At 42.6% G+C, this 16785-nt stretch overlaps 3 protein-coding genes across 3 annotated transcripts in view; 2 read left to right on the top strand and 1 right to left on the bottom strand.

Annotated features, from left to right (window-relative positions):
• The window catches only part of LOC120910546 (zinc finger protein 850-like), a 1103195-nt gene that overhangs the window by 573961 nt on the left and 512449 nt on the right, over window positions 1-16785 (bottom strand).
• On the top strand, window positions 446-16045 carry LOC120909797 (zinc finger protein 271-like). The gene is made up of 7 exons (XM_040321528.1): window positions 446-2166; window positions 2443-2536; window positions 9260-9351; window positions 9921-10064; window positions 13766-14011; window positions 14458-14515; window positions 16038-16045. The coding sequence occupies exons 1-7, from the start codon at window positions 523-525 to the stop codon at window positions 16043-16045; spliced, it is 2286 nt and encodes a 761-aa protein (XP_040177462.1). The 5' UTR covers window positions 446-522.
• The window catches only part of LOC120909796 (zinc finger protein Xfin-like), a 49524-nt gene continuing 42181 nt past the window's right edge, over window positions 9443-16785 (top strand). The window contains exons 1-5 of the mRNA XM_040321527.1: window positions 9443-9615; window positions 9708-9802; window positions 9921-10064; window positions 11617-11758; window positions 13550-14982. Of these exons, the coding sequence (XP_040177461.1) occupies window positions 9582-9615; window positions 9708-9802; window positions 9921-10064; window positions 11617-11758; window positions 13550-14982 (1848 nt within the window). The 5' untranslated portion in view covers window positions 9443-9581. The remainder of the gene's footprint in view (window positions 9616-9707; window positions 9803-9920; window positions 10065-11616; window positions 11759-13549; window positions 14983-16785) is intronic.

The raw sequence follows: 16785 nt of genomic DNA, 5'->3' as shown, positions 1-16785 counted from the left end.
TTAGGGCCCACTGGAGAAGAGAACCCTCCTACCAACCATGCCTAGAACCACGATGTGCAAGGCCTCTTGAAGTGTGATAGTTCCTACCTTTGTCTTGTGCTGGGTTGTGATCCGTGCCAAGCTGGCTATCTCCATCCTTTGGACACTTTTAGGACCTGTAAGCGTTTATGACCTCAGTTGGTAGTGGAAATGTAATTCTGGTAAGAAGCTCTTGTCTCGTTGTGCACTGGAGTTGGCACATCTGAAGTACGGATCTCCATGTGTAGTATTTCACTGGGCACATGCTTCTTGTATTTTTAATTGCACGGGGAGGAGGAGCTAAAACTCCATTTCTTTTTGAACTACTGAATTCTTTTTAACTTGTTTCCATCAGATGGATGTGCTGTCAGGACTTCCTCGGAGAGACATCTTCTATTATCTGCTGATTGTAAGTCAGAAGATAATGTCATCACACAGGATCCTCCGGGAGTAAATCCAAATACACAAAATATACATCACAGACCTTCCTGTCCGGAGACATCAATGGATCCCTCTGATCAGGGGGAATCTTCCCATCAATCAAATACTATGATTGTAAATATCCATGTATCTCACAATGCAGATAGATCAACAGATCCTTCTAATCTCAAGGAAACTTCCTTAACCCATGAAGGGGTGCACAGAGTTGAGAATCTATTCTCATGTTCAGAGTGCGGGAAATCTTTCACTCAGAAAGGAAACCTTTTTTCACATCAGAGAATTCACATGGGTGAGCGTCCCTATTCATGTTCAGAGTGTGGGAAATCATTTCATAAGAAAGATAACCTTGTTAAACATCTGAGAATTCACTTAGTTCAGCGTCCTCATTCATGTTCAGAGTGCGGGAAATCTTTCACTCAGAAAGGAGGCCTTGTTAATCATTTCAAAATTCACACAGGTGAGCGCCCCTATTCATGTTCAGAGTGCGGGAAGTCTTTCCTTAAGAAAGATGGCCTTGTTAGACACCAGAGAATTCACACGGGGGAGCGTCCTCATTCATGTTCCGAGTGTGGGAAATCTTTCCGTAAGAAAGATAATCTTGTTAAACATCAAAGAGTTCACATGGATATGCATCCTTCATGTTCAAAGTCAGAGAAATCTTTCAATCATGAAGAATTGCTCGTTAAAAATCAGAGAATTTGTATAGGTGAGAGTCCTTATTCATGTTCAGAGTGCGGGAAATCTTTCACTCAGAAAGGAAATCTTGTTCAACACCAAAGAAGTCACATGGGTGAGCGTCCTTACTCATGTTCAGAGTGTGGGAAATCTTTCATGAGGAACGATCATCTTGTTACCCATCAGAGAATTCACACGGGTGAGCGTCCTTTTTCATGTTCAGAGTGTGGGAAATCGTTCACTCATAAAAGATACCTTGTTGAACATCACAGAATTCACAAGGGTGAGCGTCCTTATTCATGTTCACAGTGTGGGAAATCTTTCATTCAAAAAGGAGACCTTGTCAAACATCAGAGGATTCACACAGGTGAGCGTCCTTATTCATGTTTAGAGTGCGGGAAATGTTTCACTCATAAAGGAGGCCTTGTAAAACATCAGAGAATTCACACGGGTGAGCGTCCTTATTTATGTTCAGAGTGTGGGAAATCTTTCTCTCATAAAGAAGTCCTTGTTGAACATCAGAGAATTCACACAGGTGAGCGTCCTTATTCATGTTCACACTGTGGGAAATCTTTCAATCATAAGGGAGACCTTGTTAAACATCAGAGAATTCATACGGGGGAGCATCCCTATTCTTGTTCAGAGTGCGGAAGATCTTTTATTTTTAAAGGAAACCTTGTGCAACATCAGAGAATTCACACAGGTGAGCAACCCTATTTATGTTCAGAGTGTGGGAAATCTTTCACTCGTAAAGGAGACCTTGTTAAACATCAGAGAGTTCACTTGCGTGAGCGTCCTTTTTCATGTTCAGTGTGTGAAAAGTCTTTCTCTCATAAAGAATACCTTGCTAAACATCAGAGAATTCACACAGGCGAGCGTCCTTATTCATGTTCAGAGTGTGGGAAATCTTTCCTTAGGAAAGATAATCTTGTAAAACACCAAAATCAATGTAGTGTGGCTGGTGGGAGGAGAGCTGTCGGAGAATGTAGTGTGGATGGTGGAGGAGAGCTGTCGGAGAATGTAGTGTGGATGGTGGAGGAGAGCTGTCGGAGAATGTAGTGTGGATGGTGGAGGAGAGCTGTCGGAGAATGTAGTGTGGATGGTGGAGGAGAGCTGTCGGAGAATGTAGTGTGGCTGGTGGGAGGAGAGCTGTCGGAGAATGCAGTGTGGGTGGTGGGAGAAGAGCTGTCGGAAGAATGTAGTGTGGATGGTGGAGGAGAACTGTTGGAGAATGTAGTGTGGATGGTGGAGGAGAGCTGTCGGAGAATGTAGTGTGGAGGAGAGCTGTCGAAGAATGTTGTGTGGAAGGTGGGAGAAGAGCTGTCGGAAGAATGTAGTGTGGATGGTGGAGGAGAACTGTTGGAGAATGTAGTGTGGATGGTTGAGGAGAGCTGTCGGAAGAATGTAGTGTGGATGGTGGAGGATAGCTGTTGGAGAATGTAGTGTGGATGGTGGAGGATAGCTGTTGGAGAATGTAGTGTGGATGGTGGAGGAGAGCTGTCGGAGAATGTAGTGTGGATAGTGGAGGAGAGCTGTCGGAGAATGTAGTGTGGATGGTTGAGGAGAGCTGTTGGAGAATGTAGTGTGGATGGTGGAGGAGAGCTGTTGGAAAATGTAGTGTGGATGGTGGAGAGAGTGTTTAGTGATGTGGACACTACTGACAGAACAATGTGTGGTGAGGGTGTAGACATTGATCGTAAAGGAATGTCCCTACCAAGGTGCCATGCTGAGGACTTTACTGCATTACAATGTGAAACTTCAGAGAAGATTGGATCTGATAGGAGCTGCATATTCCGGTGATAGAATTCTCTAGCACTGCAGGTCGCACCAATCCCCGAGATCTGGGCTCTGTGCAATGAACACTTTCAGGAAACACATGGCAGAATCCCAGATGAAAAGAGAGCATTCCATTATCTTTTGATAAAAATGGGAAGATTATCCACAAAATAAAATAACTAGACCATAATATTTTACAGTGATGTCAAATGTGCTAGTGTTCTATCAAAGGACGTGAATGATAATAAATAAATGAGTCCTCTCTATAATGGTAACCGTTATAAAACATGATGTATTCATGCAATTATTGTGTGTACTTTATAAATGTGTGCATCAATTGTTTTTTTTTTTCATTCTTTTGTTTTGCCATAATTATAAATACGGATGAGTTGAACGTACCTGGGTTTAACAGAGCGAAATTTGAATCCTGTAGCTGAACCTCAGATATCAGTAATGGCCAATTTCTGGGCTAATAGGCAATAGATTGCCAAACACAGAGAACTAGGCAATGACCTGAGGGATACAGTATGTACCATTGCGATTTTTATTTTATTTTTTACAAATGATCTTTTATCAGGAAGAGCAGATTAAAGGTCGACATTTGGAAAAAATCATTCAAATTGCATTCTTAGCAAATGCAGTTTGCGAGAAGCCATGTGGGGGACACAGCAAACATGTGGAAGAAGGAAACCAAAATTGAACTTTTTGGCCTAAAAACAGAACGCCATGTGTGGCAGAAAACTAACACTGCGCATCACCCTGAACACACCATCCCCACGTGAAATGTGGTGGCAGCATCATGTGGTGGGGATGCTTTTCTTCAGTAGGGACAGGGAAGTTGGTCAAAGTTGATGGGAAGATGGATGGAGCCAAATCCAGGGCAATCTTAGAAGAAAACCTGACATGGTTCGATTGTTGGCAGGGGATTGTCTGTTGACAAACTGTTGTATTAAATTTGTACCGTTAGTACGCTCCTTTTGACAATTGTTGTCCAATTTTCAGCCAACAAATGTTGGATGACATGCTAGTAAATTATCGGCGGACAAAGGCTCCATGTCAGATTTTCGTATGGTCAGTACACAAATCCGTCACACAAAAGTCGAAAGTACAAACACGCATGTGCGGAATCAATGCTCACAAAACACAAAATTAGCAGAAGGGACCCAAAGGGCGGCGCTCAAGAGCTGAAATTCCTCATAGTACATCACTACAGTCATGTTTGTGGCACAAAAATTGTGTACCGTTAGTATGCAAGACAAGAACCTGGCACACGCCCTTTTGACAAAAATCAGACGATCGGTTGGCTAACAATCGTACCGTGTGTATGAGGCTATATGAGGCTGTATAAGAATCTGCAAAAGACTTGAGACTGGGGCAGAGGTTCACCTTCCAGCAGGACAACAACCCTAAGCATACAACCAGAGATACAATGGAATGGTTTAGATCAAAGCATATTCATGTGTTAGAATGGCCCAGTCACAGTCCAGACCTAAATCACATTGAGAATCTGTGGCAACACTTGAAAATTACTGTTCACAGACGCTCTCCATCCAATCTGACAGAGCTTGAGATATTTTGCAAAGAAGAATGGGCAAACGCTTCACTCTCTAGATGGGCAAAGCTGGTAAAGACATAGCCAAAAAGACTTGCAGCTGTAATTGCAGCAAAAGGTGGTCTAAAGTATTGAATTAAAGGGGTGCTATTACAAATGCACACCACACAAAAAACATTTATAATTTTCTTTCCACTTCACAATTATGAGCCACTCTGTGTTGGTCTATCACATAAAATCCCAATAAAATAAATTTTTGTTTTTGGTTGTAACGTGACAAAAGCGGTATGAATACTTTTTCAATGCACTGTATGTTATTCTAATGAAAAAAATGAGTTTATTATGTCAGAGTCAAGAGCCAGAAATATTTCACGGACTCTCTGCACACCATTTAATGCCTTGTACACACGATTGGAATTTCTGATGTAATAAAATCTGATGGAATTTTCCGATGAAGCTGACCATCAGTCTTGTATACACACTGTCATTCCGCGTACACGTGACCGTTTTTCATGTCATGGGAAAAAACGAAGTTTTTCTCCACGTGATTCTTGTCAAGCCTGCCTTGCATACACATGATCGTGAAAAGAAAATGCTGGAGCAAAGAGCGGTGACATACAACACGTACGAGGGCACTATAAAGGGGAAGTTCCATTCAAATGGGGCCACCCTTTGGGCTGATTATGCAAATCTCCCTTCTCATAACTTGCGTCTGAGCATGTGCGGTTTTTTCCATGTCGTTAAAGCCTACACACGACCGTTTTTCACAACGAGAAAAACGACAACGTGAAAAACTACGAGAAAAAATAGAGCAGGTTCTACATTTTTAATGCCCTTTTTTTTTGCTGAAATGACTGTTTACAGGGTATAGAGACATAAAAGTTAACTGATTCCTTTTAAAAATAGATTAAATTCAATCATATAATGTGCCTCTAGTTTCACTTTCGGTTTTAAACTGGTTTCATGTTTCTGTGAAGTAAAGAGACACAGAACAAAAACAAACAAATCCAGGGCAGTGTTTTGTTTTTAAAATGAATCGGATTGGTTCTGAGGAGTTTTAGACACACAGTAATGACAGCTTAGACCACCGTGAAAATCTCCCAGTATGATGGTTATAAGGAGCCAGACAAGCAGGAAGTGTGGAGATCACAGCAGAATTACAGCTACTTCAAAGCAAAAACGAACAATAAGGACATGAAACCAGTACTGCAGTAAGGTAAAGGAAGCTATTTAGCTAAAAAAAAAATTCCTTTAGTGATCTTTTAAACAAAATGGAATTTTTCTCGTCATGAAAAACAATTGTGTGTACGCGGCATTAGAATAAATTCTGACCGTCCAAAACGCTGTGACGTAAAACACTATGACGAGCCGAGAAAAATTAAGTTCAATGCTTCCGAGCATGCGTCGACTTGATTCTGCGCATGCATGTTTTTTTTCTCCGTCAGAGTTGCACACAGACGATAGGAATTTCCTATCGTTTTTTTTCCCCATTAAACAGTAAACTCCTAGGGATGCTAGGACTCTTGGGATCAGTGGCAGTGCTGGGGAAGGGTGTGATCAATGGCAATACTGACTACCAATATAGAGAGGAGTTTCAACACTGGCCACCAATGTAACAGGTGTTTACACTGACCACTACTGTAACAGAAGCATTCACAGTAACCACCAATGTAAGGAGGGATTTACACTGACCACCAATGTAAGGGGGACATTCACAATGGCCACTAGTGTGGATGAAAGGATTCTACACCAAGCACCAATGTAATGAGAAGATTTACACTGACCACCAATGTAACTAAGAAATTTAGCCTGCGTTCACATTTTGGTGTGTTGGGAACGCAAGCAAAATCGCTTTCCCGACACCACAGAAACGTGCTGCCCTTTAGCAGATACACAGCAGTGACATTAATTGTTTTTGTTTGATTTTGAAAGAGGGTTTGGGACTTTCTTCTGCATTTGTAGCACATAGAGCAGCCTATTGAAATGAATGGGCTGCCCTACACGTGACCAACATCTTTATTCACCCTGTCAGTACATCTTTGCAACCTAAACCCATGCTAACCTCTGCACCCCAAATCCCCCCCCATCATCTCCACTCCAACCCCCCTCCCCTTTAACTATACCTGCCTCCTCTGCTCATCTTTGCACCCACCTTACCTCTATACATCCCCTCCTTGCTCACCTGTGCACCCCAAACTGTAATTCCTTCTCTGCACAACCCTCACTACCCCCCCTCCACTAATTTGCTTACCTTTGAAGAATAGGTGGATGGTAGGCTTAATGACCACGGCTGAGGCAGGACTGAAAAGCATGCCCCTTTATCTCCCCAGTGGGCAGAATTCAGTATAGGTAATGGTGGATATGACCTCAGGGGGGCATGATATACATATGAATACTGCCTCTATTTACATATAAATGCTGCTGGTCCGCCGCTATTTACATATGAATGCCGGTATTTACAATACATGTGAACACAGGGTCTGAAGGTGAGTCATCTGTGCATAACAATAAGGCAGAGCTGGGCAGCATTAGTAATGAAACTTCACACCGAGATATCAGGACACAGTACGGGACTAAAACCTCAAGGGAATTTAAACTGGGATAGTTGGTAAGTATAATAAGGCAGCTGCTTTGGGGCCCAAAACAATGACAGGGCCCAGGGCAGCTTCCCCTTTTGCCCTGACATAAAGATGGCCCTGCCTGTAAAAACAGCCTTTAAATTTCAGAGTGACTGAGTAGGCATATCACACCTGGAAATAATACATACAGTAGTGTCCTGATTCAGAGACTGATGAGGCCAAAATATAAAAACAATTCTACAGCTGTCCATCGAAAGCCGTTTTTACTGATCAGATAGATCCTTCCTATACAACCATTTATTCAACTGTCCATCCAGAGCCTCTGGTTTATAGACCGGATACATCCTAAATATAGAACCATTTATCCAACTGTCCATTCAGAGCTCCTGATTTATAGACCACATACTGTATATGAAACTTCTGCTGGATACGGCCTTCTTGGGTGTGATGTCAGAGCTGTCAATCAAGTGACATTTTATATCAGTAGTTCTCTCATCTCAGTCCTCATGCCGCGTACACGATAATTTTTCGGCATGAAAAAAACAACGTTTTTCGGCATGTAGAAAAAAACGTTGTTTTTTCCAACTTCATCATTAAAACGACGCTGTCCACACACAATCGTTTTTTAAAAAAATGCTCTAGCAAAGTGCGGTGACATACAACACGTACGACGGCACTATAAAGGGGAAGTTCCATGCGGATGACGCCACCCTTGGGGCTGCTTTAGCTGATTTCCTGTTAGTAAAAGACGATTCGCGCTTTTCTGTCTGTTACAGCGCGATGAATGTGCTTACTCCATTATGAATGGTAGTTTTACCAGAACGAGCGCTCCCGTCTCATAACTTGCTTCTGAGCATGCGCGGGTATTTAACGTTGTTTTAGCCCACACACGATCATTTTTTACAACCCGGAATACAACATTTTTTAAAACGTCGTTAAAAAATGCAGCATGTTCGAATAAAAAAAATTGTCGTTTTTCAGAACCCGAAAAATTATGTGAAGCCCACACACGATCATTTTAAATGACATTTTTTAAAAACTTTGTTTTTTTCATGCCGAAAAATGATCGTGTGTACGCGGCATCAGGTACCCCAAAAGGCAATTTTTTTTGCGATTTGACCTTAGCCCCCATTCACACTGGTGCAACTTGTCATGCAATTCAACAGGTCTAAATCGCATGGCAAATCGCACCCTATTGTCAGCAATGTAACTGTTTAAATCGGAGCAATGCCGACTTTGTGGTGCCACACCAATTTAGTAAAGAAGTTCCTGCACTATTTTTGACGATTTCAGGTGCGACTTGCATAAACATCTGTGCATGAAGTCCCGCAGATGTCAGCTAAGTCACCCCTGAAGCTGCACTGACATGCGGCTTTGAAATCGTGCTATTTCAAGTGAAGTTGCACGATATCAAAGCCGCATTTAGGGTGAACAGGGGTTTAGATATAACAGCTGTAATACATAGCAAGCCATTGACATGGATTACAAGTACTAGTGCAAGGTGCAGGAAATCCTAGAAACATGACCTGTTGGAGGTAATTGAAGAGTGTGTTTGGGCAGCACCTCTCTACAGTATTACCCCGTGCTCCTCCCCACCTACTCCTTAATTACAGAAGAACAAATGAGAGTCTTAAGCCTAAATTTACGATTATTGACAGGGGATTGTATGTTGACAGACTGTTGTCCTAAAATCTTACCATTAGTATGCTCCTTTTGACAATTGTTGTCCAACTATTGGCCAACAAATGTTGGATGACAGGATAGTAAATTTTCGGACGGACAACGGCTCCATGTCTGATTTCCGTATGGTCAGTACACAAATCCATCACAAAAAAGGCGAAAGTAAAAACACGCATGCTCGGAATCAATGCTCAAACACAAAATTAGCAGAAGGGGGCCAAAGGGTGGCGCTCAAGAGCTGAAATTCCTTGTAGTACGTCACTACGTTCGTGTTTCGTGGCACGACAATGTGTAAAGTTAGTATGCAAGACAAGGTCCTGGTACACACCCTTTTGACAAAAATCAGACGCTCGGTTGTTCAACAATCATACCGTGTTTACAGACACATAAACACACAATGCAAGGGAGGAAACAAATATGTAAAGAAAAAAACATGACAAGTAAGGAATTAACATACCATAATTTTTCTGTGCTTTTAGCTGCAGTTTGTTAAGATGGTTACATGTCTGGTGATTGTATTATTTTTAAACCTTTGCAGTGTTATCTTACAATGACATTACTCTCAGGCTTTTCCTATTATATCGAGTGGAAAACAGAGACAGGAAAAGTGTGATTGTAGAGACACAGGAAGTGATACCACAAATGGGAAGGAAGTGATGTCAGGTGCAGACAGGAAGTGATAGACAGACCGGAAGTGAGGTTGATTAGGACCAGGAAGTGATGTAGGGGGTCTAAGAAAGGAAGTTCCAGGTCAGAGGTGAGTTGTGTGTATCAAAGAGAAGACGTTGCTGGAACTGGCAGTAGAGGAGGTAATTACATTTATTTACTTAGAAAGACAAAGGGATCTCTACAAGGACGTCATGATGGAGAATCAGCCGCCCCTCACATCACCGGGTAAGAGGAGACTTTATTGTAAAGGAGAGAGCAGTTCGGAGGGCCCACCTAGAATGATTCCCCATCATCTGATAAACATGTGTTTCCTACAGATGGATCCAATAATGGGAACCCACCAGAGAGATGTCCCCATCCTCTGTATTCCCGGGATTCCGCACAAGAAGATTACACCATCCCTTCTCATCAGGTAGGTGGGACTGAGCAACTAAAACTCAAATATGTTGTAGAATTCTATGCTCCTAATATTCTTCATGTCATCTCTTGTTTACTTTTTACAAATCCATTCTATCACATTTGGTATTTAGGGTGAAGAACTGAAAGACATCAAAATTGAGGTTAAAGTTGAAAATGAAGAGATGTTTGGGGATCAGCAGTCTATGGGAGAGGGAGGTCCTCTGTATTCCCAGGATTCCACACAGGGAGATCACAACATCCCTCACTATCATCAGGTAGGTGGGTCTGAGCAACTAGAACTAGAAATGTCCCCATCCTCTCTATTCCCAGGATTCACACCATCCCTCACTAGATCTCATGTAGATCTAAATACGTATTCTTAGCTATAAAATTACATTTCTATGTAGTTTTTTTGTTTTTGTTTTAAAGCTTTAAGCCTTTGTTCCCCACATCCCCAATCTCTGTTTCTAGCTCTTTTGAGTGCCCTACATTTTTATTTTTTTAATTTTAATGAATATTCATTCCTTTCCTCTGTGGGTCTTAAAGCGGGGGTTCACCCAAAAAAAAAAAAAAAAAAAATGAATATTATATCTAGCAGAGCCAGCATAGTAAGGGCATTTACTTTCGGCGGGGTTTTTTTTTCTTTTTTTCTCCGTACATACCTTTTTATATTCTGTTTTTGTCCAGGGCTTCCGGGTTCCGATGACTGCGGGACTGGGCGTTCCTATCCTTCCGTTCGATGATTGGCGGCTTGTGAAACAGGTGACCTGTCGCACTATGCGCGTCACCAGATGTCGGGAAATAGCCGAGCTGCGAGTCGGCACTATACGGCACCTGCACAGTCAGCTCTACACGGCGGGCGCAGGCGCCGTATAGTGCCGACTCGCAGCTCGGCTATTTCCGGAAATCTGGTGACGCGCGTTGTGCGACAGGTCACCTGTTTCACAAGCCGTCAATCATCGAACCGAAGGATAGGAACGCCCAGTCCCGCAGTCATCGGAACCCTGAGGCAGGGATAGGAACGCCCAGTCCCGGAGTCATCAGAACGCGGAAGTCCTGGACAAAATCAGAATATAAAGGTAAGTACGGAGAAAAAAAAAAAAAAACGAAAGTATATGCCCTTACTATGCTGCCTCTAATGTTAAAAAATCGTTTTTAGGGTGAACCTCCACTTTAAAGCAGTTTTAAAGGAAAAATGTTTTCACCTTAATGCAATCTATGCATTAAGGTGAAAAAACATCTGATGTTGCCACACCCCCTCCCGAGCCCCCGTTTTACTTACCTGACCCCTTGAAAGTCCCACGCTCGGTCCCGAGATCCTCTTCGCCGCTCAGCCAGGCCGTTGATTGGCTAGAGCGGATGGATTGAGAGCAGCGCAGAAATTGGCTGGCGCTGCTGTCAATCACATCCAGTGACGCGGCACGCCGAAGGGCGGAGCCGAGTGATACAATGAGCGGCTATGGCCGCTCGCTGTATCACAGGAGCGCGCCCGCAAATACCACCATACGAGCTCTCTGGCATGATTATGGTGAGTTCTTGCGGGGAGGACCAGAGACAGCCGCCGAGGGACCCCAGAAGACGTGGATCGGGGCCACTCTGTGCAAAACGAACTGCACAGTGGAGGTAAGTATAACATGTTTGTTATTTTAAAGGAATTTTTTTTTCCCTTTATTAACCCTTTAAGCTCAGTCACATGCCCTTGTGGGTCCTCATTCTCCTTATGTTCTTCCAGCGGGGGGTGCATATTGAATGACCTATTATTTGTGCCTTTTATATCTGCCTTGAGTTGACTTTAATAATGATGTTTTCTAATATTTTGGGGTTTAGGGTGAGGAACGGATAAATATAAAAGTTGAGGTTAAAGAAGAAGTTGAAGAGACGTATGTGGGGGGTGATCAGCCATCCATGGAGGAGGTTGGGATGACTATAAAAAGAAAGCAGGAAGACATGTCTCTACTTATTGACACAGGTAAGTAACAGACGCTCTGAAAGAAACAGGTCACAGTCTCATTTTACTTCTGAGTATAAGGATTGTAGTGTAAGAACAACTGTTAAATAATATCAGATCTTCACATCATCCTGTAGACAGGTGCTAAAAGGTTAAATATGTGTTTGCCTAATAAAAGGTTAATGTGTGGTGTGTGAAGGGTTAACACTTGGTGCTGTCATGTGCCTTCCCCTGCATGTGTCACTTAGCAGGACCCCGGGATGGGTTGCAAGCAGGGCTGGCACAAAGGGGTGGCTGCCCTGGGCGCAATGGTTTACTGTAGGAATGGTGGCGCCTTCCTTCTGTTACAAAGCTGACAGGAGTAGTGATAGTGACAGTGATTTAGACAAGGGAGTGACTGATCGGCGTAGGATCCCCTAAACTTGCACATCATGAATGAGGAGTGTGTGCAGTTTGGCATCTTTTCTCTGGGCACTGGAAGACCTTGTCCCAGCACTGGTTCCAAGGACTGGACTTTTGATGCCATTTACTGGGAAGCAACTAAGCTATAACAAAAGTATGGAGAGCGCTGGACAGCCAAATTTGGTACATTCTTTTTAGAAAGCGAGAGAGAGAGAGAGAGAGAGTGGAAATGCAACAGTGTTTCCTTACATCGCACAAATGTACTTCTATGGAACCTGTACAGATCTGTAGATATATTTAAATTCAGTAAAGAACTCATTGGTTAACAGTAACCATCTATGTTGCTTTGAAAGAAAAGGTGCTTTACAGCATATTGGGGAGAACTGGGGAGCAAAATGTAAATTAAGTCTTGATGTCATGGAGTGATGATGCAGAGAGAATGGCGGTGGCTGGTGATAGGGGTTCTGTAGGTAGGGGCCCAGGCACGTGTCAAGCTACCCTTATGTTGGGGCCCACTGCAGAACAGAACCCTTTCCTGGAACTGCGGTATGCAAGGCCTCCTGAACTAAGTATGGTGGTTCCTACCTGTGCCCTCTGCTGGGTTGTGATCCGTGCCAAGCTGGCCATCTCCATCCTTTGGACACTTTTAGTACCTGTAAGCCTGTATGACCTCAGTTGGTCATGTAATTCTGGTAACAGGCTCTTGTCTCTTATGCCGCGTACACACGATCAGTCCATCCGATGAGAATGGACCATTTTCATCGGTTAACCGATGAAGCTGACTGATGGTCTGTCGCGCCTACACACCATCAGTTAAAAAAAACATTGTGTCAGAACGCGGTGACATAAAAAACAATGACGTGCTGAAAAAAACGAAGTTCAATGCTTCCAAGCATGCGTCAACTTGATTCTAAACATGCGTGGATTTTTAACCGATGGTCGTGCCTACTAACGTTCGATTTTTGTCCTATCGGTTAGGAATCTATCGGTTAATTTTAAAACAAGTTGGCTTTTTTTTAACCGATGGTTAACTAACCGATGGCGCCCACACACGATCGGTTTTGACCGATGAAAACGATCCATCAGACCATTCTCATCGGTTTAACCGATCGGGTGTACGCGGCATTAGTGGTGGTGCACTGGAGCTGGCACAGCTGGAGTATTGATCTCCACGTGTAATAATTCACTGAACACATGCTGATTGTATTTTTCGTTTTACATGATTGCATATTTTTCATCAGATTCATTTTCTTGTGTTCTCGTATAAGTGAGCGCAATCTCCCTACCACCTTTTCTATATATTCAAATTGTTGGAGCACGGAGCTCAGTATTTCCACCAATGGTGAGGTAGAGCTAAAAAACTCCAGTTATTTGTGATCTACTGATATTTTTTTTACTTCTTTCTATTAGATGGATGTTATGCCAGGAATTCCTCGGAGAGACATAATTTATTATTATATTATTGTAAGTCAGAAGATAATGTCATCACACAGGATCCTCCAGGAGGAAATCCAAATACACAAAATATACATCACAGACCTTCCTGTCCGGAGACATCAATGGATCCCTCTGATCAGGGGGAATCTTCTCATCAATCACATACTATGATTCCAAATATCTATTTAGGATCTCACACTGCAGGTAGATCAACAGATCCTTCCATTCCCAGGGAAACTTTCTTACCCCATGAAGGAGTTCACAGAGGTGAGAATCTATTCTCATGTTCAGAGTGTGGGAAATCTTTCACTCAGAAAAGAAACCTTATTCAACACCAAAAAAGTCACATGGCTGAGCGTCCTTATTCATGTTCAGAGTGCGGGAAATCTTTCCTCAGGAACGATCATCTTGTTAGCCATCAGAGAATTCACACAGGTGAGCGTCCATTTTCATGTTCAGAGTGCGGGAAATCTTTCACTCATAAAAGATACCTTGATGAACATCAGAGAATTCACACGGGTGAGCATCCTTATTCATGTTCACAGTGTGGGAAATCTTTCACTCATAAAGGCGACGTTGTAAAACATCAGAGAATTCACACAGATGAGCGTCCTTATTCATGTTCAGAGTGCGGGAAATGTTTCACTCATAAAGGAGACCTTATTAAACATCAGAGAATTCACACGGGTGAGCGTCCTTATTCATGTTCAGAGTGCGGGAAATCTTTCCTTAGGAACGATCACCTTGTTACTCATCAGAGAATTCACACGGGCGAACGTCCTTTTTCATGTTCAGAGTGTGGGAAATCTTTCATTCACAAAAGATACCTTGTTGAACATCAGAGAATTCACAAGGGTGAGCGTCCTTATTCATGTTCACAGTGTGGGAAATGTTTCACTCATAAAGGAGACCTTGTTAAACATCAGAGAATTCACACAGGTGAGCGTCCTTATTCATGTTCAGAGTGTGGCAAATCTTTCACTCAGAAAGGAGACCTTATTGAACATCAGAAAATTCACAAGGGTGAGCATCCCCATTCATGTTCAGAGTGCGGAAAATCTTTTATTTTTAAAGGAAACCTTGTTCAACATCAGAGAATTCACAAAGGTGAGCGTCCTTATTCATGTTCAGAGTGCGGGAAATCTTTCACTCGTAAAGGAGACCTTGTTAAACATCAGAGAGTTCACACAGGTGAGCGTCCTTATTCATGTTCTAAGTGCGGGAAACCTTTCCATAGGAAAGATAGTCTTGTAAAACACCAGGAAAATCAGTGTAGTGGGGGAGGAGCTGTCGGAAAAATTGGTGTGAATGGTGGGGGGCGAACTGTCAGTGAATGTAGTGTGGATGTTGGCGGGAGGGCTGTCGGAGAATGTAGTGTGGATGGTGGAGGAGAGCTGTCAGAAAAAGTAGTGTAGATGGTGGGAGAGAGCTGTCGGAGAATGTAGTGTGGACGGTGGAGGAGAACTGTCGGAGAATGTAGTGTGGATGATGGAGGAGAGCTGTCGGAGAATGTAGTGTAGATAGTGGAAGTGAGCTATCGGAGAATGTAGTGTGGATGGTGGAGGAGAGCTGTCGGAGAATGTAGTGTGGATGGTGGAGGAGAGCTGTCGGAGAATGTAGTGTGGATGGTGGAGGAGAACTGTCGGAGAATGAAGTGTGGATGGTGGAGGAGAGCTGTCGGGGAATGTAGTGTGAATGGTGGAGGAGAGATGTCGAAAAATGTAGTGTGGATGGTGGAGGAGAGCTGTCCGAGAATGTAGTGTAGATGGTGAAAGGAGAATGGGAAAAAAAATGTTACAAATTATTATTTGTTAGGAAGAGGTTTTTTTTGGTCAGCGTAAAGGTTAATATTAAAAAAAAACAAAAAAACCTGCATGCCAATGGGATGTTTTAAAATGGTACGTGGTTTTACAGAACAATAGGATTCCCCCGGGACAACATCAGTGACAACATATTGTTTATGTTTTAGGACGTTTTTTTTTTTTTTTTTCAAAGACAGAATTTTTTTGTTTAGTAGTGTCAGACCATAAGTGGCGCTAAACTTAGCAGGGACAAAATACGCTACTACATACTATAAAACAATAAAGTTAATGCTATCAACTTTATGAAAATTGCCATAGAATGGCAAAAGAAGTCACGTGTGATCTTATTTTTGGTACCACTCTGTATTCTGTGCAAAATTTCACATCATTTTTCAGCTCAGAGTACACCAAAAACCCAACCCACATTCCAGAGATGAGGCAGTTGTTTTTCCAAACTTAAAAATGTCATTGTCTTTTACTTCATGTAGTTAAATTCTCGACGTTGGGCTCCTCCTGTACCTACCATTGGTCCCTCTCAGTTTTACTTCTGTTTGAACGACTTGAAACCTGTTGTACTTTCTATACTTCTATTTGTTAAGCTGACTTCCTAGTTCTGCCGATGTCTGTTATTTGTCTACCCGTATAATTGTATCATACAGTTTCTTGATGTTGTTTGTACAATGCAACTAATGGCTAAATAAAGGAATTACAAAAATGTCATTGCCGTGTTTCAGAGACAGCAGCCAAACCCAGCACAGTGGCTGGAGAGTATGGAAGAAAATTCATCTGGGCTTTGGGCAGCAAGAGGGAAATTTTTGTTCCTGAAATAATAAGAAAGGAAGTGTTATTTCAAAGACCGCAACCATTAATATTGTATAGACCCACTTCCCTTTATCCAAGCATTTGAATGTGGTAACTATGAGCTATAAGTTATCCTTAAAAAAAAAAAAAATCCTTTTATTATGTCAGAGTCAAGAGCCAGAAATATGTCGTGGACTCTGCACGTCATGTAAGTGTTGTTACTAGGCCACAATGGAAGATGGAGAGATTTGGCCAGTTTTATATGTAACCCGTGGTGGTTGGTGCTCAACATTTTGGGGGGTGCGACATAACCAACACCCCCTCCACTGGCCAATTTGGGTGTTTTTAATTGGCTGGGAGGAGAATGAGGAAGACAATCGCGAATATTCATTTGCTTTTGTCACACAAGTGGATGTGCTCAGCCCATCGTTTTTTGAAGCCTATTCGATCCTCATGGTCTAATCACGTGATTAAAAAAATAAATAAAAAAACACCCATTGAAATCCGTGCGTCCAGTGTCCTGCATGTAGATTAGGGGGCCGGACGCATTGAATGGGGGGGCTGCGCCCCTTATGGAGTGGCCGCCACTGTATGTAACGAAATAAA

The sequence above is a fragment of the Rana temporaria genome, chromosome 8 (assembly GCF_905171775.1).
Source record: "Rana temporaria chromosome 8, aRanTem1.1, whole genome shotgun sequence".
Classification (NCBI taxonomy): domain Eukaryota; kingdom Metazoa; phylum Chordata; class Amphibia; order Anura; family Ranidae; genus Rana; species Rana temporaria.
The sequence above is the reverse complement of the archived record's forward strand: the minus strand, read 5'-3'. Positions and strand labels throughout refer to the sequence as shown.